Raw genomic sequence first — 22,827 nt, 5'->3', positions numbered from 1 at the left:
AACCTTGACCCCTTGGTTCTGAGTAATGGTTAAGAATACAGACATAGGAAAAAAGTAATTCAAAGATGAACTGTAACATCAGGGGGCATTTCCGTCTTTCATATGCTGTCCTTCATTCAAAGTGGCAAATCCATTATGTCTACACATATTGCAATCTAACGAAGGCCTCAATTTCACCCCGTCAGACATGCTGAGGCCACAGGAAGTGGAGCAGAGGGAATGTGGGGGAATTGTAGTTCTGTCAGCTTGGGGTGAACTAGGGAGATAAGGCTCAGGGCTGTAAGTGACGGAAACAGAGCTGGGCTGAACGTCTGCTTCCTGACAGCAACAGAGCAGGGGCGGTTGGACGTGGGCGATACCATTACATCTCGGCTGTTCAGTCCTCTATTGAGACCACCAAACACAAACACACAAACGCACTTACACAAAGAGCAGGAACAATTCTTGGGACCCTTTTGGCATTTTTTGGTTACCAACCAAGTAATGTTTCTGGTTCCTGCCATTCTTTGACTCATTTGGGCTCCTAGGGCATGGCTGGTGATCAGGTTACCTCTTACGAGAAAAAAAAAAAACACATGCACGCATGCTTGCACACACATGTATTCACTCTCTCTCAACCACACATTAAGGCAAACATGTCCTCTCTCCATGCACATACACATACACACCCTCTAAACGCATACACACTTTTGTTTGTTTGTTACTCCTCCACCACTCAAAAAATAAAAAAAAAGAAAAAAAAAAAAAAAAAAAACGCTTGAGGAGGTCTTTATCTTTTCCCCTAAATCCCTTCAGCAGGTATCCATGTCAAAAGACCAGGGCTGGGATCTGGGAGAGGATTGTTTAGTAAGGGTCAGTCCTGGGTCAAGCTTTCAGCCTGTTGTTAACACAGCCCTCCCCATGGTGCTTTTTGCACCGGTCTCCATCTGCACACACCTTCGTCCACCGTCACTCCAAAACTCCAGCACCCCAGCAAATAATCCCTCTCTGTGAGAAGTCTCTGGTGACAAATACAAAGGTCAAATAACTTTAGCACACAGTGCAAGGGAAGCCAAATTCCCCAAATATGGAGCTTCGGTGATGTTTGCTTGCATGGAATTGGCTTTCTGGGGTTTCTCCAAACAGGCCTGGTAAATTCCTTCATTCTTTGTTAGGCTTCATGCATTAATTGCCTTTGTGGTAGAGTTCTGACATGCCCAAATTTAATTATTTGGTCTCAAGTGGTATACAAAAATTGCTATTCATCAGGGTAAATTTACATGTCAGGGAAAACATGTAAAACACCAAATGCTCTGGAAAAGTCAATGAATTTGAAGAGGGTGACATATGGATGAATAAACTAACTGTCAGAGAATACAATTTGGTCTATAAGTACATTTTGTCCCGCTACCAAGTATCTCTTCGTCATATCTCTTCTGGACAGCTCACGTATCTTTGTAACAGTCCCAGGACCTCACACACACAGTCCCAGTCCCTATCAGCAGGAAAATATTCCTCACGCAGTATTATCGGTAGGGCAGCATATGGCAAACTAGCAGCAGGCATCTCATCCTCATCCTCTTTAGAGGCTAAAATTAGCACAATACTGTTTGTGGCTTTAAGCTGGACTCGAACCCACTGTGATACCGCTAATAAAAAGACTGGCCTCCTGCTTACAGAAAGAATGTACATCCCTACAGATCACGGGAGGATTATCCTGCTGGGATAATGTTTTTTCCTGTGATGGCTGCAGAAAGATTTATATTTTTAATCTACTTTTATTTGGAAACAATCTATCAGGCGCTCATCGTGGTTGACTAGAATAGCTCCTACAAGTCAGTGGGGATATTGTAGAAGAGAATCATCAACATCTTTCGACATCTTTTTGGCAGAGGATAACCCTAAAAAGAGATTGCTAATCTCTTTATCAAAGCCCTAAATAAACTAAGGTGAGTGCATGTGACACAGCCACACAAGAGCACCTGGTTAATAAACAAAGAGTTAAAGCCTGTTTGTTTACTGTCGCTCACTGTACTTCAGACTCCCTTCCCAACATCCCCTCCATCCCTTCCTTCTTTTCCCTTCCTCTTCAGCTCCCTCCTTGGACTTCCTGCACTCTATATCAGGTGAGCTAAGTGGCGATAGCATATCTCTTTGGATTATATCAGCTCTTTCCTGAAAAGTTGGATGTGTGCGTATCTGATAGTCGCCTGGTGGGTGTGCACTGCTCCTCCCAGGTCGTGCTGAGTAATGTTCACTCCGGTCTTCTACAGCAGACTTAATGCGTTGTGACACGCCAGTGATGAGCTGCGCTGATTTCTGTCAAATTCACATGAACCTCTCCAGCACATATCAGATGACGGGGCACGGCATGGGGATTTTCCAGACAGAGCAAAGGGGTTTCCCAGCTATTAGAAGCAGATCAGGCAACATCAATTGCGAAACATAACATGACCCCTCTTAACAGTGACCCTGCATCCGATGAATCAATGATGAATGAAGTGGACATCTCAAGTATTTATTAGAAAAAGAGCTCTTCTTGCTAGCTATTTCAGTAATTATCACCACTCTATTAATGACAATGTAATAATTCTACAGTTGCTCTGTTCTTACAGTAATCTTTCTAACCAGAACATCTAATAAAGAGAGAAAAGAGATAAAAGAATTTCAAGTTTGAGAATGTGCAAGCAGATGAGCGATGATGACAGTGAGTGGCTGTAAAGGGAATATTTAGCAAACACCAAAAATCTGGTTTTGGCAAGCAAAAAAAGGATTGGTTTTGAAGGACTTCCTGTACACATGGAGACCGATGCAAAGTGTCTACATCATTAACACGCCACAATTATAGCATTTGATCTAAATTTAACATCTGTTTCCCACTTAAACTGAGCATCACATAGCAAATGAGTCCAACCCGAAACTCCCTCTCCCTGGGGCTAAACATCCTTAAAGGTGAAGAGTGTAATTTCTGCACTATTAGTGGTACCATAGAGAATTGCAAAAATGATGACATGTTTCAAACACTCCCCTTTCTTCCATTGTTAGAACAAACAAGCAGTCCTGCCCCACAACATAGCTTGAGACAATTTTGGGTTGTTTAAATACTTGCAATTCTTTTGGGTGCCTCTAGAGGCACAGATATTGCCCATTTCAAAATGACAAGAAGAGATGCAACACTGTCACATTAAACCAAACTCTCATGTCAAATAATAAAAGAAGAGTGGATAGAAGAAGAGAAAGGTGTCAACAGTCAGCCATCTCCCAGAGTTCACATGATCATGGGTGGGGGAAGAGAGGAGAAGTACTTCAGCAGTAGTTAAATCCCAGAGCAAACAGAAGAGCAAACACAACAGTGACACTTTATCATACCAGCTTTATGAGTATTATCTGCCCAGAGACAAGGTGCTCAATCAGGCTATGGAAGCTAGTTAAAGACAATGATTAGTAAAGCAGAAGAAACAGCTGATATATGGGGAAAGGAGGGGGGGGGGTTGTTTGCTTGCACTTTCTCACTTTTCGCTCTCCTTTTCCCACATGACACAGGACATCAGCCTAATCCCAAAGGCAAACTGCCCCTTGGTGTGGGAAACAGCGGCATTTCCCCTTTTTTCACAATGGGACCGCAGTGCGTACACAGAGTCTTATCAGGAGTGGGGCCATAAAACAATTGGCACTGATCATTTTCGGAGAAAAAAGTGGTAGCTTGTTGGTTGTGCCATCGCTACTGAAATTCAGTGGGGTCATAAACACGCCAGTGGTTCGGATTCCCCTAGGTTCACCATGCTGGATCCTTCCCTTGGATAACCTAACAAAACTACAAAGTGGCTCTTGAGGAAAAGGCTTCATTCGTGCCCCTTACTGACACCGGCTGGCATCTCCTTGACTTTGTCATAATGGTTAAATTTAGCCATTTGCAGGCACAATGTCAAATTCATGAGAGCATCATGCAAAAGGGCTTGAAAGAGAGAACATGATGTGTTGTGTGAAATAAAAACTGCTCTTTGATTTCATACTTCCTGTCAACCACATGCATTTCCAAACACTTACTGGAATTGGCACCTTGCTCTCTTTCCTGTGATCCCTTGCTTTCTCTATGCTTTCCCCTCTCTCTTTCTTCTCGGCTCCTTCTGTGGGTGTGTATGATGTGATGTGTCATGTGAATGAGAGAGAAAAACAGCAGGGGCTGCTCAGGCCGCCCGGTGCCGCTCTTAGATCCCTGCACTATAAAAACCGCACACCTTTTATCAGCCATTATGCCTCTGATTTAACCAGATTACTCCACCAACGTGCTGCCACTGATACACGGGGAGCACAGAGAGCATTCTGCCTCCCCCTCCTGTGTGCAGCACTTTTACATGCACAGAGGAGAATCTAGTGAGGCAGGAACAACCACTGACTGACTATACCTGAATGACAACATAGAGCTCCTATTGCTCTTTGAAGCACAACACTCGCACACACCAGGCACGATTAAAGCAAAAAAACAAAGTCAAAGAACGAGGGCATCCAGACAGCAGCCAGCGAGCAGAGAGGCATCCTCTTAACAGCTCAAAGTGACTGAGCTAAACAAAGCCAGGACCCTGCTGTAAAATCAAAAAGGAAAGTGATCAGCATTGTAGTGCACTCAGCAATTGAGGCGAGCACTGAAAATAGCGCTTGAGAAATGCAAAGGCATGCGGACGGCACTCAGAGACAGAAAGAGAAAAGGGCTGGCCTCTTCCAGTCTGCTGGACAATCATTGCAATTAACGGGTGACTTTGACGAACACATGAGGCTGGGGCATGGTGGGCGGATCCAGGCCCCAAGGTTTGTTGGCATCCTGTCAGAGGATGTGTCTGCTGGTCGGTCTCAGATGTCAGCCAGTCACAGACCAGAAATGGTGGCCAGGAACCAATGAAAGCTCTCGCTCAGACTGACCTTCACACAGGCCGGTAGCAAACTGATCATTAAGTCAATGATGACAACAGCACTCACCACAATCAATCTAACAAAATAATGATCAGTTTGATGTATGACGTTTAGCTGCAGCTGTTCTAGACACAAGTAAAAGCATCAGACGAGTCCATGTAACATTACAACAGAAGAATTTTTCACACATTTCATTGGGTTTTTACTGTACATTGACCTGTTTACACCGCAGCCGAATGGTCACATTTGTCAATAGTCATTCCTGTCAAGTTCGGTCGAAGTAAATTAACTTCTTAACTCGCTTTGAGTGACTCGCTGGAGCTTCCACAGTCTTACCACAGTACAGTTTTGGAGTCCACGACTCTGCATGTAAATTTATGCAGACAATAACAGGAGCCTCACAGGAACTATTTGACTTGGCACACATGGGGCCTTTCGCAAATGGGTCCTGGTAATTGCTGATACATATCTGACTCCTGTAGTCATCACCTTGTTCCCAGACCCTTTGATGAGGCAGAGGAAACCCAAAGCCTTTCAAAACACTCAGCATGATCTCTGCATATGTGAGAGCATGTCATTTTCCACGTGCCCTGCCCCTTTTTGGTAGGGGCTCATATCGCCTGCGTTCCCGCTGCATCCCAAGGGTGTCTCTTTTAATCTGGGTGGGCGCTGGCCTTGCCAAGAGTCCAGAGTGAGCAATACTCAGCAGTCCACAATAATGATTTGTTTTCTTTTTACCCACTGAGGGCGGACGCTCAGAAAAGATGTCTTCAAGATACAATTCAAGAAGATGTCCCCCGAGAGGGTGGCTATTAAACAAAGGCGGGTGCATACAAGCATGCTACACTAATAAACAGGGTCTAATTAGAAATGGGCCGGGCTGAGTCTCTGCTGGACTCCGCTAAGAAGGTTTCTGTGAGTGCAGAGAGGGAGGAGCGGGCTTTATCCTCCCCCCTTAAGGGGACACTCGCACTTTGAAGGGTACAGAATCACAAACAAGGAAAATGCTGTCCTCAGTCATACTGAGATGCTATTTAGGTGCGGTATGGAAAACATGGTGCGGATGGCAACCACTAGAACCATCAGCTATGGTGCCAATCGCTACGTTGATGGGTTACAGATGTACTATGTTATGCATGTGGGTACAATGTTCCTATGCAGTTCGAAGGCATATCCTTGTCTGTTATGATGCTGTTTCTGAATAGAAGCCATTCTCATTTTATTCACTGATGTTTTTTGGTTTTAAAGATGCAGGAACAATGCAGTAACAACAAGAGCCTTTTTACAGAAGTTGTACAGATATATGTAACACAGATAGCTTGTTAATGCTAATTATAAAGCATAAGCACATAGACAGAAGCGCAATACGGGTGGGTCTGAGCCTTGATGGGAGTCTGAGCGTGAGTTGAGGGGACCAGTTGGGAACATATTGGCAGGAGTTTCTTGGCCAACAGCAGAATACTGGTCTTACTGGGATTATGAAGTCACTGCTTACAGAACATGCTAATACGGTTAGCAGCACTGCTTTACACAATCAGCAATTAACCCACATTAGCATAATACTTCCACTAAACCTTCACTGGCGTGAATAAGACTGTAGGGGCTGAAGTGCTTGGGTCATTTGTTCACGCTGAACACACTCAGCATACGTCCAGGTTCATAGCTCAGCCTCTTCCCGCTAGCGTACAACACAACAAACACTCATCCAAAACACTGGGGTGAGGGAACGTGAGGGGAGGAAGGAGGGGGTGAACATTAAAAGCCTGGCGATAATTGGAAGTATGTGAAAAATGACGTGTCACTTTGGTCAATAAAGAGCAAAGGTCACTGCAAGCAGGAGCCCAAACTCGGCACAAAATGTGCTCATTAAGGCATCCAATCAGAGTGTTGTGAGCAACCGGGCCATTAGTCATTGGCCATCTGACCGACTAGGCCAGCCCGGCCTCTTTCTTATTGCTCTCCCTTCTCTGCGGAGGGAGAAAACCGGCGCTGGTATATAAATCGCTGCTCAGTCATCTGGAACATAATGTGGTCCTTTCTGCTCTCATCCTGCTTTGCCTGCTGGCTGTGCAGCACTCAAACGGCGGCCTTGACATCCCTTTCAATAATAAATGAAGTTGCTTTTTGCCTACAGTTTGTTTGAAACACTCCTCCAATCTTCCACCCGGCACCTCCCACACTGGTTCTCATTGGCTAAACCACAGAACTAGCCAATCACAGTGCCAAACAGTAGATGACTTAGTTAACAGTTAAAGTGAAGTTGGCTTTCGTTAGCTTTTATTCCGCTGAGAGAGAAATCCTACCAAGAAGATACCCAAGAGAGTTTTTTTTTTAATATTTCATTTCTCTTTGAAAGTTCCAGAATTTTCATCTGGAATGTAACAGAACGCATAAAAGCTCCATCAGTGTAAAATCTCTTTTGTTAGACTGTCATCACCAGCGGCTTTCTTCAGACACCCTGTCCAGATGGGCCCAGAGGAAGGTTCATTAATGCAGTCTTATCACAACCAGCTGATGGACCTACGCCACATGACCAGCCAGCAGCAGCCTAAACATCTGCTTTAACTCTCTCCATACACATGCTCAGCTTCAGATGGTAAGCTGGACACATCTGCACAGTCAGTGACATTTTCATAGAAACATACTTACTACACTGCTCTCTGGAATACTTGACTCTGATTGGTCAATGCTTCAATCAAGTATTGTGCAACTAATCATTGTCCTGTTTCTGTCCTATCACTCTGTGGTCTCTTTAATAAACTCAAATCAATATTCCCTGGCCTTTTATTTATTTAACTGATAAGTAACTATTAAAGAGAGGCTGACTGTACATTATCGCTTTCATGTGCATCATAGGGTGTCTCAGATCCTTACCTTGTTCGCTGCTGTTGTCACCGCTGTGCGATGTGTGTCCTCCGCTGGATGGTCCTGGTGTTCCTCCGGAGCGTGTAGAAGCTGTATCGTCATGGTCTCTGTTCCATGAAGTCTGTGTGGAAAGGAAGAGAGAGACAGAGAGGGAATAAGGCACACAATCAGGCATCAGATCACAGAGAAACACACACAGGCTATAGTCTCATGCTACAAAGACAGCTGGCTTTATCAGATGTTCCTCATTTCATTGTTTTTCATCCTCTTTCCAGGCCCTACAACCTCACACGACAATTCAGTTCTGCACAGTTTACAAGAACGATTGAACCAGTCATTGAGCATTCTAATGACGCCACACAATCGCTGGCTTCCTTATACACGTTTCTCATTTCAAAGAGCAGAATGCACAATTGCACTATTTTAAAAAACACACACTAGACTTTAAGTAAAAAAACATTGTATTACCAGTGACAGGATATCCATAGTCCAGAAACGAAATATAAAAACAAAGAAAGAAGAATTAGCAATAGCAGCTAAGATGTGCATGCCTGTCCATTCACATGCACTAGCTAACTTGAGATCTCTGAATACAACAAGAGCCAGTCAGTCACCACTCTTATATCCCAGAGCGAGGGAGGGTATAAGTGTGTGCGTGTGTGGCTGTTCGCTGACCTAGCGAATCAAAATGAAATCAAATAAGAGCCATTCTCCTTCAGGTTGGGAAGAGGAGTTAGAAAAAACAGAGAAATCCTATTGACAATTAAGCTTAGGTGTATTATCAAGAGAAAGTGTCAGCTGTTGGGCGGATGGTATGTGGCAAATGGAGCAGACATAGGGATAAAGAGAAGTGGATGGACAATGGCGAGCCGGGGCCTGCACACACTCAGCCCCATGCAGGGTCTACTTGTACTATAGAACAAAACAGATGTTGCCTCTTATCACTGGCTGCCTCCACAAAAGTAACATTAACTGAGGGAGGAAAATATAAGATGAAGGCCGCAGATGCATATCAGAGATGAGAACTCTGAGTAGCAGGCCCAAAAAATATTTCTTTTCTGTTTTTAAATCCAGGTTTTGCAATGAATATTCACAGTTCTCAGGATTTAAACATGTGCTAAATGTAGTTAGACTGTTTATTACTACATATATGCACAAACATGATTGTGTAAAAAAAAAGTTCCATTACTATCATTTAAAAAATGTAACAAATATATAGAGAGACGTGAATATTATTCTCTTTTATTTATAAGGTACCCTTTGAATTAAAAGCACTCAAAATATTTCTAGGTAAAATCAAATCAAATCAAATCTCAAACAATCAAAAAAAAAAAAAAAAAAAATCCTACATTTTTAAACAATCCAAATAGCATTTTATAGATTTGCCACAAGTCTCCTAGAAACTTCAGGCATTATAGTGCCAGCCACTCCAGATATGTTTTATTTATTTATTTATTTTTTTTAAATATCAAGGGGGAAAAAATGGTGTATTCTGCAGCATACCAAAAGTATGCCGTAAGAGGTAATCTAGAACACATGCCCAGGGAGCAAACAGTTAAAACTGAAATTGCCAGTTTCTACAACCCTTTGTAAGAGAGAGAGAGAGAGAGAGAGAGAGAGAGAGAGAGAGAGAGAGAAATGGAGGGAACTTGTTTATTCAGAGCTTTGTGGAAAAGAATGGTACAGCACCCTGGAGACCAAGAACCCCAGAGCCTCCACACGTAAAAGGATGTTTTTTACACACAACAAATCCCACTTGAAAATATAATTAGAATGAGAAAATAGCAAACTATTGCATTAACTGTAATTGAACAAAAGAGCAGCGGGGCTTGTGGGAGGCAGCCGCTCGGCCCCATGGGAATGGGGGAGGGTCTCGGCCGAGGGTGAGTGACATCTCCAGGGTGCACTCGAGTCTATTTATAACTGCTCCAACAATCTCGTCCACCACAGATCTAACAGCTAATTATTTTTATTATTATTATTATTATTTTTTTTTTTAAATGGCCAAAATGCAGAGCAAAAACCAGCAAGCAGACACCCGGAGGAAACCGCACAGGCGCATAAGCGAAGGAGTAAATATGTGGGCCAAAATGAACAGCGGGTGGAGGCGGTGTGGATGCAGATGGTTACAGGAGAGATGAGTGCCGTGGCGGAGAGAATGCTGTCCTGCTGCACACAACAACACACTTGATATATTCACTGTCCCTCTAATGAGCTAGCTAGGATTTATTCTGTCGTGTTTTTTTTTTTTTGGGGGGGGGGGGGCTTCATCCCCTCCCCCTCCACATGTTTTCTCTTCCCTTGCTCCTTTTCTCTCTCCCTCCTCATGTCCTTCTCTCTCTCAAGTGCAGGATGTAGATTAATTCAATGCTTAATTGTTTGGTAAAATTCAATTTTCCACATTCTATTCTGCATAGCTTTAGCTAAAGTTCTTAAATCTGCAGTGTGTAGCCCAGGGAGCAGCGTTTGTCATCTGTGCCTTTCCCTTTTTTTTCATTACCATTTTCTTCCTCCACCACTTAATTCACCATGAAAAGATTTTCCTTGCTGGAAATTCTGATTCTGCTATGATCGGTGAGGCATTCCAATTCATTGCATTTTCATTGTGTTGGGTCTTAGATGGAAGCCCTCTTTCTCTGCACATTATACACGCACTCATGCAAAGAATATTGGGCTTCCAATTCATTTATAATAATAAAGAAAAATGTTTCAGGTTACTGTAGACTTCACAGGGGAAAGAAAACTCATAAACAGTATATGTTTACAATTTCATGCTACAGTGACTGCTCTCTCTCACTCCCTTTTTTTTTTTTTTTTTTTTTTTTTTAACACAGACCCACCAGTGTCACATTGTACTATTTTTGGTTCTGGCTTTATCTAGATAGCACAACAAAATGGACTGAGAGAGAGACACACACACACACACAGAGCGAGAAAGAGAGGAGAGTTTTTATATGCCTCATCAAACAAGATTAGCAAGGACACTTGAACAAGCTCACTAAAATACTCAAGCTCTGCTGGGAAATACTTGGGAAGCACAAGATTCACACATGAACTTTGCCCAGTGGATTGCAACCAAAAACTAAATCTGTTCAGGACACTTGTTTATTTGTTTACTCTGGCTTGTTGATAAGGCTGAGATCCTCAATGTTGATAACAGACCACGTGGCTGTTGGTTCAACTCTGTGCAAAAACATTAAGGCTTCTTAAATGAATTGATGTGGTAATGGTATGCACAGAAACAAAAAAGGGAGGGTGAATGCTAGAACGGTCCAATCCCCCAAACACCTCCTTTAACAAATCTTACAAAGCAAAATGGAGCAAAATTGGGGAGGGGGGAATAATTGCTGAAAAAAAAATCTGCTTGGATTTGGTCTACAGAGAAAGCGAAATCTCTCAAAATGGCCTGTGGGTGAGATCTCGCTTAAAAACCAGTAGAGTCACCCTTAACGGCACTGTAGGATAATCACATATCTCTTTTAATTACAATAGCTTTCACATCACTGGCTTAAAATTGATTCATACAATGTTGACCATTCTCTTAGACAAATTATGTTAAAAAAAAAAAAAAAAAAAATAGTCACATGTCTGTTCTTTATATCACTTGTTGAATCGTTGACAGCAGCCAACAGTTGTCAAGATAAAGAATGAGGGATCTCACCTTCTCATTACTTCAGCAAAGACTATTGATTATATCACAGTATAATTTCAACATTGCCCAACTAGTGTACTATCAAAAGAAGCAAATAATCTACACTTAAAAAGACAATACTTTTGGTTCACAACAAAAACAAAAGCACGTGAAATATTACTTAACTAAAAACATGGTGAATAAAAACAGATTTTGTACACACCGTTTTCATTCAAAAGTGCAAAAAGATGTTTTCTTGAGCACAAGTGATACATTCAACAGTGAGGAAATAACAACTAAAAGAATCTCTCGTGACAGGGAAACAGTGACATTATTTATGCAACCCTTTAAAACAGGCCCACATATTCTCATTCACTAAAAGCGGAGCATCTTACAAAAAAAATAAAAAATCATGCAAAATTATATTTTCTATCACAAATTATTAAGCACAAAAAACAACGTAACTTCTGGGTGGCCTCTATGCAATACATTAATAACATAGCTTACTCTGTAATAACACCCTTAGTTTTTAAATTGGCCCTGAACAAAACAGAAAGGAAACTGCAAACAGAGAAACTATTCAGCATTTCAATTATTTCATCCCCTCTTCAGGCCGCATGGAATAATCTAAAGAGCTCTCGAGTACTGAAGTCTTAAGCACTGCGGAGGTTTTCATGGCGTTGAGTTCATTAGCAAATGGCAGTGCCCCTCTGCAATTAAAGACAACTGTGCAAGCGCTGCAGCCCATGGAAATGCATTCAGACTCTTTACTTTGCCTTCACTTAGCGTCAGCACGGAGCAAATACGTCATAAACAAGGTACCATGAGCCAGCCAATCGGAAAACAAATTAGCCTGCTTTGCACTGAGGCACAAGAACTCAATAAACATGCCGAAACAAAAGATAAAGTCATTAATCTGATGACATTTCATGTATTTGCTGGTAAATGTTGTATCAAAATCAATCATTCATGACTAATTTCACTTAACTATTTCTATTTATTATTTTCAGAATTGTAACAGAATTGTAAGAAGTTAAAACAATAATAGTGATTCTTTAACTAGGATAACTTTTTTCCCCTAGATTGAAAAAAGAAAAGAAAAGAAAAGAAAAGAAAAGAAAAGAAAAGAAAAGAAAAGAAAAGAAAAGAAAAGAAAAGAAAAGAAAAGAAAAGAAAAGAAAAAGAACTCAAATACGTTTAGGATAACTATTTTTCATAAGTTTTTTTTTCCTTCTTGATAATAAATGCATAAAAAGTGTTAAATCAGGGACATTCTATTGTGTACTACTTCCTAAGAACATATAAAATGTTTAATTGAATGATTCTAGTTAATTTATAATCTCAATTAACTTTATGTTTTATAACAGAGAATGATTGTCAGTTCTGTTGTCATTACCATCACACAAACCATTTTAGAGTTTGTATTTATTTATTTATTTATTTTTGTTAGTAGTAGTAATATTTTAGTTTGGAGTTGAATGAAAATACCATGTGAGCATATGTTAATTTAATTCAGAGATAACTTATCCAACTTTCTCCAACAAGTCAGTAAAACACATTATATGAATTACAAAAATACACTTGAAGGCTGATCTAACCTGTTATCTTATAAGTATTCCAGTATGAAACATAGTTTTAAAAAGTTTAACCATTACATATGCAGGCCTATATATTTACACACTACAGCAGCGCTCATACTGTTTAATATTACAATATACTTAATACTAGATTCATATACATGTAAAACTATTTTTCCACTGTAGTGTAGTAATTACTTAATGTGACGCGGTAGCTGTCAAACAACTGAAAACTTCAACAAGATTCTCCGGAATGAAGACCGCAGTGAAGGGGTTAACTAGCTGCTAACTAGTCCCTCCGCTCTTATGGCACCTGAGGCTCAGATGGCCGCGCGTTTATCAGCGCAGCAGAGGAAAACAACGTGATCCAAACTGGCTGGGCCGCATTCACCAGAGAGAGAGAGAGGCTCTGACTTTTTCACCCCTGAGCTCTGCCCCTCTTTCTCTTCACTCGATACTTGCAAAACAATGCTAAGCTGGAGTTGAGACATTATTGATACGATGCTTCGCTGCACGGAGGACGAAAACACAGCACAGCGCTGGACCACGGAGTTTAATAAATTCTATGTATATTTCTGATTTTCTTATGCTGCAGTAGGGCTGTTCCTGCTGGAATAAATTGGCCTTTGAATAAATGAACCGCCTTTCTCCCTCTTGTTAACATTGTTGAGAATTTGCACAAAGGAGCATTTTTTTTTTTCCAGTCCAATTCAGCTTTATGCCCGAGGGCATATATTAAAAATACATATGGAACGAGATAATGCATGAGCGACGCAAATTCGTTAGGGATGTAACCGCCTAGCAAGCTCAGAAATGTAACCACAAAAAATGAGATGTAAAATACATATAGGACCTAAAGTCAAACTTTGTTAACCAAAAACCGCACATACGCATCTAGTTTAAACTTATTTTTAAATTTACTTTTATTTAAGTGTTAAAGCTCTCTTTACATCTCATCCTATTTAAAATTAGTATATTTCTAACCAGAGGCATTTTTTAGGATTCATAATAAAACAAAAACAGATTCTACCACGCATTAGCAAACTTCAAAAAGTTGGTCAGCCCTCATTGGGGAATCAGACTTTCATGAAGATGTAAATGCTTAATATTAACCCTAATATTTAGGTGTTACACGTCAAGAAAAAACAAAAAAAAAAAAAAAAAAAAAAAAAATGAAGAAGAGGAAGAAAAATAGAACATGTCTTCATCTTAAAGTCAATTAAATATCTGCATTCGTGACTTTCAGCAAAGCATAAATTGCTCTTATCAAGCTACGCACCCAGGGGTCTTCATATAAGCCTAATTTATTTTTATCGCTTAAATTCATCTCTGCTCAATAATGCATTTATTCAAAAAATGATGACACGTGCTCTCTGCTAAACAAAATTGACATTATGCTGTTTAATGCTTGCTTTGAATTAGATGCATTATCTGTACAGATCCGCTCATTAACATAACCATTAACACAGCCGAGGTAGAAAAGACTAAAGCAGCCAAAGGTCGTTTTATTGGAGTCCCTGTTTGGTAATGAATGGGACAGGGTTCTCCCTCATATAAAAACTGGTGGCCGACGCAGTCATTGGAAAGCTACAACTGGTCAATGCTTTATTCGATCACTCCGCCATATGGAAGATGACGGATTTAAATTATTTAGCCTAATCGCTTCATTACTTTTTATGCTGGTGAATCTGCTAATCCCCTTAATATGACCACTTATTATTATTTTTTTTAAGTATTGTCTCTCCCAAATCTAATATCATTTAAAATAGATAGATATATAAATATTATGCAGCGTGTCCAGATGAAAGCATTGAAGAGCGCGTAAAAGTTTAACTGAAAGTGCGTTAGAGTTGAATAACGTCAAAGTATCCACAAGTATGAGCTGCCGCATAATAAAAAGGCACAGAGGAACATAATTCCCCACATTTTCCTATAAACACAAAATACTGTATGGCACAGTACTACTCAAACACGACCGCGCTGCTTACGCTATTCAAAAGGCTGAGAGTAGCTGCGCACTCTTCTGAGGAAAAAAACACTGACAAGGCAACTAATGAAGCGTGAACAACAGCAGAAAACCAAAGCACCAAATCTGTAAATGTCTACTATAGATATGTCTCCATTTGGTTCTTGATAGTAATAGATACCACAGATAGCCCAACTGTTTGGATGGTTTGGTTCAAAAAAGGCGGGCGAGATAAAAGAAGAGGGAAAGGACTAAATTAAAATCGACAAGAAACAGGTCAAGTTTATGGCAATGCTTTCACGAGCTAATCTCCTCGGGTCAGTTCCGGGATCAAACCGTAATGAAGCAATAATGGGCCACATTATTCCAAATTTTTCAATCCGATGGAATTTAAAAGCCTTAATCGTATGCAAATAACGGTGAGGCAGAGAAAGTGACCCAAAAGACGAGCTGAATGGCCAGAAAAGAAATGGACTCCTGCACGTACCTGATCAAGGGCCCCCGATGATCTTGTAATTTCTTCACTGTCTGATTTTGATCCTCCTTCTCTGTCGTCTATAACCAAGTCGATGGGCATCTTTCCCTTCAAACAGCTGATGTACCGATGACAGAAATTGTCACAAAGTTCATGTACCTATAGATACAAGGGAAGCGGGGGGGGTCATCACAGCGAACTGACAAGTGCTTCCAGAACTCCTATTGACATGGAAAACCTCTCCCCATGGCCTTCTATGATAGCTATCAAACGCATCCAGAATGTGAAATAACTTTACTCCCTCTCAAAATAGAGATATCGCCGAAAATTGACACTGACAAGACGACTCACGGGCAACGCAGTATTCAACACCCGTGTAAAATTCATCTGCTCCCGGGGTTGTGGCCATTAGAGAGATGACCTGCTTGACTGACATTTAAGGTAAACTGTTTAATTTCGTCTAGTTATTTCATTACCGCGTCTTTACAAGGGAATAATATGGTGGATGACATTCAGTGTAGAGAGGAGAATTCTTCATTTATGGCTGAATGCTGAAACTATAGCTTCGCCGTGTTATCTCAACACACATAACCCTAGAGGCTCATGCAAATATCTGGAGATTTGGAGCAAGTGGTTATGTGTATTCAGTAGTGTAAAACTATATGGTTTGGCGATAAATCACTTGATAGCCCCACTCTCGACGTGGGAACAGGTGTTGATAAAATTCCTCCAAAGTGTAGTGCTGATAACAGATAAGCGCGCGAAACGTGCCATCAGCGTGGTCGACTGTATTCCGGAATAACGATAGTCAATATAGAATGCGTGAACAAAAAGCGCTTCCGACTACGTTAGGTGGCACAGCATGCAGAAAAACATTGAAATTACTGCTATGAAATATCTGTGGCCATGGTAGCAGGTTGCATTGTAATTAAACTCGGAGGAGAAATAGGCAGCATGATTGATTTTGACACTAATTACAACAGACCAGGAAAAATACATTTATGCAGATGAGGCCCATAGGTTTGAAGAGAGGACCGGCCAATTGGGGTAAACTTTGATTACCTTTTCGAGCTCCAAAAGATGAAACCGTAAAACTTGAATGGCTTGTATCATCTGGGGAAAATTGACAACGAAGAAAAAAGTTAACTTTAAATGTGACGAAATAAACAGGCCCAAGACAGTTACAAACAAATTAAGTGATTTGTGACATTTTGGATCATTTGACTTGAGATCACTTTCTAGACAATGCAATGCAATTAAGTCAAATTATACTTAATTTATGAATAAATTATCACTTTGATCCATGTTTTAATGAGAGGCACGTGTGTACTCCGCCAACATAAAGCGTTAATGCTAAAAAACAATTTGCATAAAAAAATGAACTCTTACAGAACAAATAATAATAATAAAAAATAATACCCATAACAAATAGCAATGCCATCAAGAAATCAGACAATTCTGTCTAAGGAACACTTTCTGAATATTTTATAAAAATTATAAATTAAAAATCTTGGAGGCAAATACAAAATAATAATAATAATAATTTGCACTCACCAAATTATCCAGCTCGGGATTTGATGAAAATAGCGGCTTTTCTGCTCGAATCTGAGACGATATGCATGTCAATAATTTAAAATTGTGAGAGAGAGAAAAAAAATAATTCCTTAAAAAAAATTAAAAAATAAATAAATAAATAGCCCCTGTGTTTATTATTATTATTATAAAGTTACAGAGAACACGTCAACGCAGCAACTAAACAATAAAATATGCAAAAACTTTTTGCGCCATAAAACTGTTTCTGACCTGTTTTGCAAATACTGCTATATCCTCATTGAAAGACTCTGATGAACACACATCGCCCCCAGCCACACCGGGCTCTCGAGGTGTGCAAGTGGCTAATTCACATTTCTCAAAAATCAGTGCTAGAAGTGGGAACAGCGGGTGCCTGGAATAAAAAACACAGAGGTCAGTGCGGGGAAAGCTCTGGATTAGCACATGACATTTTATAAGAGTTTACAACTCCTTCTCGGTGTATAAGCGGTCTCTACTGAAAGCATTAGAACAATCTAATTTGCATTTGAGAAATTTAGATTTAATTAACTCTTTTTAATTCATCACCAATCAAAAGTAGCCTACGTGCGTAGCCTAACACTGCGCCACGATCATATAGATATGAAGTATTTACTCCTACGTTTATGTCGATTAGTGTGTTGTCACTTACATTATAACGAGCTTTTTACTTGTGTTAAATACTGTGTCAGAACACATGTAACTTGGACTCCTGAACGTATTATCGAAGACAGCAGTCAATTTAAACAGTGGGCTACGAGGTCACAGCATCTAAGAAATGCTCACGTTGAGTCTAGGCCAAGCATACAATTTAACCATGGTTTAAATAGTGGGCCTATATCTTGTGTAAATGTTTAGGGAAGTATCTAATTCATAATGAATGAGAGTAAGTTACATGGCATGTTCTGCGTATAAATTGCTGTTTTAAACGACAACAACATTTATATACAGCGCTGTGATGAGAACCCTTGTGCTCGAGCAGCTTTTGTATGCTAGGCGCATTTGGAGTAACTCCGCACATCCAGATATGTTTGCACATTTTATGATCTATGTGGAAATTATCCTTTATGGTTTTGTAAGAGTGTTCAATGTAATTTTCGAGGGAATCACTTTGCGCAGCTGTCCAAAAATGTATTTTATCAATTTAACTAATAACTAGGCCTGAAGTTTGAACAATTAAAAAGTTATAGCTTAAACATAACATAACATAACATAACATAACATAACATAACATATTTTATTATTATTATTATTATTATTGATTTTTATTCAGTATTTATCAACTTTAAATTTTTTGACGTTTAAAACTAAATATGAGTAAGATTTTTAAAACAAACTAATTAAAAAAAAAAGAAAGGCAAAAAGAACAGTCAAATGGTGAACTGAGTGAGAGGGGGAAACTTTTAGAAAAAAAAGAGTAACTTTTAAAAAAATTAAACATGACGCCTTAAGTTCCCAATATGTTTTACAGAAACTATTACTGGTCAAATTTTGTGTTACTGGCAAAGTTAATCATAAAAAATATGTCTAGGCTATCTACACGTACCCGTAGATGGAGTCTTTATCTCTTTTTAGAGCGTCATTGACGGATGAGCCCATGCCTGGCGGCATGGCGTTGGTGTGGGCTGTGTGCGGGTACTGGTGGGAGTGGAGCTGGGGCCCATGGTTCAGGTGAACAGCCTGCATGGATCTGGCGGCGTGCGGGTCCCCGTACATCGTGCTCGGGATTCCTACTCCGTCCATCCCATAGTGGGTTATATCTTCGTACTGCACACACACACGAAGGGCAACATTCCCATGTTGTCACTTTTACCTCTTACACAATATATACATAGGAAAAAAAAATACACTTAAAGGAAATACAAATCGAATATTCTCGGACAAAACAGTATGGCTTTTGCGAAATGAAAACACTTTGTTGTGGTATTACAAAGTAATTAAATATATCAAGTGTACACGCAGACTATCTTGTGGTTTTAACACTAAATCCAATGGGTTTTTTTTGGGGGGGGGGGTTTGCAAAATTCAAGTGCTTTTTTAAAAAACAGACTGAAACACACAGACTTAGAATACAGCGTCGGACACACCAACATGGAGTATTGAGCTAGAGCTTTATTGAGATCATCCCAAAAATAAATAAATAAATAAAAATCTCACGACTGAGGAGTGTGTTGTGCCACTTTTTTGTGATTTTTTATTTTTACAAATGCAACTGAAGTAATAAGTAATGTCATTTGCATGTAACAACTGTGTATTATATAGGTTATTATACCCTACTGTTGTCAAACTAAATTCATAATAAACTAGTTCAATATTAACACACGTAGCACTTTTTGGATTAGTCTAATTAAACACTAATGTACATTGTCCAATTGTGCCTAACAGTTCAATGTAATATTTGATTAGTTTATTTAAAATAATCAGTGACATTGAGAATTTATCATAATTATTCTAAGTTGCATGATATTGTAGGGAAAGTGTGACGATGAGACCATAACACATTTAAAATCTAAATCTAGAGAGTGTAAGCAAGACAGCAGGGTGCTGTAGTAGTTCTACCATCAAAAGCAAAAGGTCGGAAAGTTGCGATGAAATCTACTGTGTGATTGTTTACATTTGATTACAAATGCAAAGAAAAAGTGGCTAACCCGTAAATGTCAACTTTACGAGTTAAAGCGCACAACTGTTTCATTGGAATGCTGTTTGAAAATAAGACTATTTTATATAGAATACATAAACAATATAGCTGAGTTGAGTTATGAGAGTTGAACTATTCCAATAGGTTTAAAGGGTTTTTTTTTTTCATCCCCATGACTAAACTAAAGAAACTTAAAAAAAAATGCAGTGCATATAGAAAAACTATGTTTTTTTTTTGTTTTTGTTTTTTTTTAAAAAAGGAATTGCTCCCTGTCAAACGTAATTAGAGAGTATTCTGTTTAAAAATGGTTTCAGTGTCTCAAAACTAAGACACATGCATGAATGTGAACGATGTAAAGTTGAATGTTACAACAAAACTGGCACGCAAAGGAAGAGTAAGTTTGACTGCGAGTCTGAATGTCATCGGCCACGTTTCAGAATTTCCAACTGCATTCAACAATACGGAGTCGAAGAAACTTTTCGGGATACGTACCCTCTGCGCCATCGCCCTCCACACTCCCTCGGCTTCCTTTAATCAAAAATATATCCCCTATGAGGCCAGGGTGAATAGGAAATAAGCACGCAAATTCCAAACGTGGGATATGTTTTCCCAAAAAATCCAACTGCCTCTTTCAAGCGAGCGATGAAGCCAGTCCTTCACCACAAGTTCAGCCAGACGCGTTCAGCGAATAGGTCCCCTTCGCTTTCTTTCCCGTGGACAGCGACAAGGATCGAGCAAAATCTTCTTTTCCAAAGCAGTATGAAAATAGCCCCTCAAACAAAACTAGCGCATCTCATGGCTTTTTGCCACTCCGGCTGTCAATCAATCAAACGCGAGCTTGTCAAAGTGCTGAATGAATGATGATCCTCTGCGCGCTTCCACTGGTTAGCACCCCTAACGAGAATACTACTCGAACGCACAAAAATGAAGCTCTCTCTCGTTTCTTTGATCAGTCTCGGCTCCTGAGTTGATTTTTTATGCAATAGCTTCTAAATGAGATCAAGAGGAGGTGGGCTGATAATTCTGGCTTAGTTTTTCTTAAAGGAGCCACGATCGATGCTGCGAGCTGCCTTTCCCCGTTTGTGTACAATGAGTGTGTGTTGAACGCGGCTCAGCAGCTGAATCTGGACCAGACTGCTGAAACCCGGAAGTAGTGGTGGCCATAACAGGTCGCGTCTTGCACAATGCGATGGGCCACATCAAGTTCCAACCAAAGCAGGGGGGTGAGATGTTTGGGACGGCAGACAAGCGCAGACCACTACTACCACGATTCAACATGAACCGTGCTCTAACACGCAGAGACCGAGCTGTGCTTAAGGTTGCACTGCGCTCTTTATGCGTGCCAAGACACGCAATATATAAAGTCATGTAGGTGTTTATATAAAAACAATGATTTAAATATAGCTACAAATGATACGTGGGCTCCTTCACATCAGGTAACTCTCGACACACTGTTTAATATCACTTCTGATCAGAGTATCCAAATGGGATAGCGTTATTTACAATAGTCGAGAAACTTGGAAAACATGTTCAGTGTGCATAATGAAGTTTTCCCGCCGGCCTGTGTTTTACGCAGAAGCCTGTAGAAATGAACTGCACTAATAATACGAAATATTGTTTTTACCATATGCCTGTGTACTTTACATTTCACACAAACATCATTACTCAGAAACAGCATATGCTGCGCTTCAGCAGCGCTGCTTGCGCTCTTAGCCAAAACACCCCCGCCATTTGTGAATGGGCTCATCCACTTACTGTAGGATCTAAGGAGTTTGGTGCAGTGTCCAATGAAAGCGAGTTACAGTGAATCAAGTCGTCTATTGGTTCAAAGAATGATCAATCATTAATTTATCGGTCGATATGCTTCCATAAATGAAGAAAGGGTGGAATGAAAATATTGTAATCTGGAGGGAAAATGTAGTCTTTGTATTCTGTTTTGTTCTAATGCTACTCTCTCCCTTTCTCTCTCACACACACACACACACACACACACACACACACACACACACACACACACACACACACACACACACACACACACACACACACACACACACACACAGTCTCTCTCACACACTAAAAACACACATAATAGCCTACTTACTGAGAAAAGATAATATTCATTTGTAATATACAAATGTGAATGTATATTTACTTATTTTGTAGTTAAAAGGAAAACCGAGATTGTATTTGAGATTCTATGCTACAAGGTTTTTATTTATTTATTTTTTATTTATTATTATTTATTTTTTTTTGTTTCCTCTGAACTCGTGTCATCATATTCCTATTCTTATCACTCCAAGTCGAGGACAGAACTTTTAACAGACATTCCAGTAGTTTCAGTGTCAGTCTGTACAGTGCAAATATTCAGATTAACAGTTTGGAGAAGTGGTTTGTGTTCTGGTAAATTTAAAATACACCTGCCTAAATAAAGGAACTTCTCTGTTGATATAAATAATACACATTCCACAAAATGCTCAAATGAAATAGCTGAATAAGAGGCTTTAGATACACACTGACTGTTGTAGGCTGAAGTGCACCTTTGTGGGCAATACAACTGACCCGGTGACAAGGTGTATGAAGTTTTTCTGAGGAACAAGTGTCATCGATCAGAAGCGATTAATGCAAGGAACAGTGTCTTATCAGCTGCCGTGAGCATCACACAACCCTCGCTCCCCGCGGAAGAGCAGCGGTACGATCCGCCGCGCACATTTACAGGCAAGAAATTACTATCAAATCCCCAAAGCGCTCGGCAAACGAAGGGTGCGCGTTGCGCGGGCGAGGGATCTGATGTGGACTTAAACACAAATGAAAGGAGGATTCATGCAACAGATAGAACAGATATATGCCTAACCCGACGCCGTAGAACAGATAAACACGCTCGCATTTATTGGTAAGTAGGCTATAATGTCTTTTTCGGGTACATACTATGACAATAAGATTTTAGTTGATCTAAATTATTATTTTAATTTCAGTAGAGTATGTGCTGTAGATTTAATATATATTAGAGTTAGTTGTTAGTTAACTCGATTGTTTATTGGTGTTTATAATCTCAACATTAGTTTTGGGTCAGTCTCAATTATGTGAGAAGCAAACGGGATGACATGAAAGCTGTGCTTTCCCAAACGCTTAACTGCTGTCACAGTACCAGAATAGCATTATAAAGTAATTAAGTTCCTTCAATTAGCATCTATAAAAGCACGCTATAGAGCACAATGA

General features: G+C 40.0%; 1 protein-coding gene across 2 annotated transcripts in view; it reads right to left on the bottom strand.

The window, feature by feature from the left end:
• Positions 1-20,758, bottom strand: part of meis1b (Meis homeobox 1 b) — a 62,055-nt gene extending 41,297 nt beyond the window's left edge. Inside the window, exons 1-7 of one of the 2 annotated variants that reach the window (XM_042736212.1) lie at positions 20,101-20,758; positions 18,517-18,737; positions 17,205-17,346; positions 16,956-17,006; positions 16,464-16,514; positions 15,414-15,560; positions 7,762-7,873 (exon numbers count right to left, since the gene is read on the bottom strand). In XM_042736212.1, coding sequence (XP_042592146.1) covers positions 7,762-7,873; positions 15,414-15,560; positions 16,464-16,514; positions 16,956-17,006; positions 17,205-17,346; positions 18,517-18,737; positions 20,101-20,112 — 736 coding nt within the window. In that variant the 5' untranslated portion in view covers positions 20,113-20,758. The remainder of the gene's footprint in view (positions 1-7,761; positions 7,874-15,413; positions 15,561-16,463; positions 16,515-16,955; positions 17,007-17,204; positions 17,347-18,516; positions 18,738-20,100) is intronic. The other variant, XM_042736213.1, reaches the window with a different exon arrangement.
• Between the last annotated feature and the right edge of the window lie 2,069 nt (positions 20,759-22,827).

The sequence above is a fragment of the Cyprinus carpio genome, chromosome B13 (genome assembly GCF_018340385.1).
Source record: "Cyprinus carpio isolate SPL01 chromosome B13, ASM1834038v1, whole genome shotgun sequence".
In the NCBI taxonomy this organism is placed as follows: Eukaryota; Metazoa; Chordata; class Actinopteri; order Cypriniformes; family Cyprinidae; genus Cyprinus; species Cyprinus carpio.
Note: the sequence above shows the minus strand (reverse complement) of the source record. Positions and strands in the feature narration are given on the sequence as shown.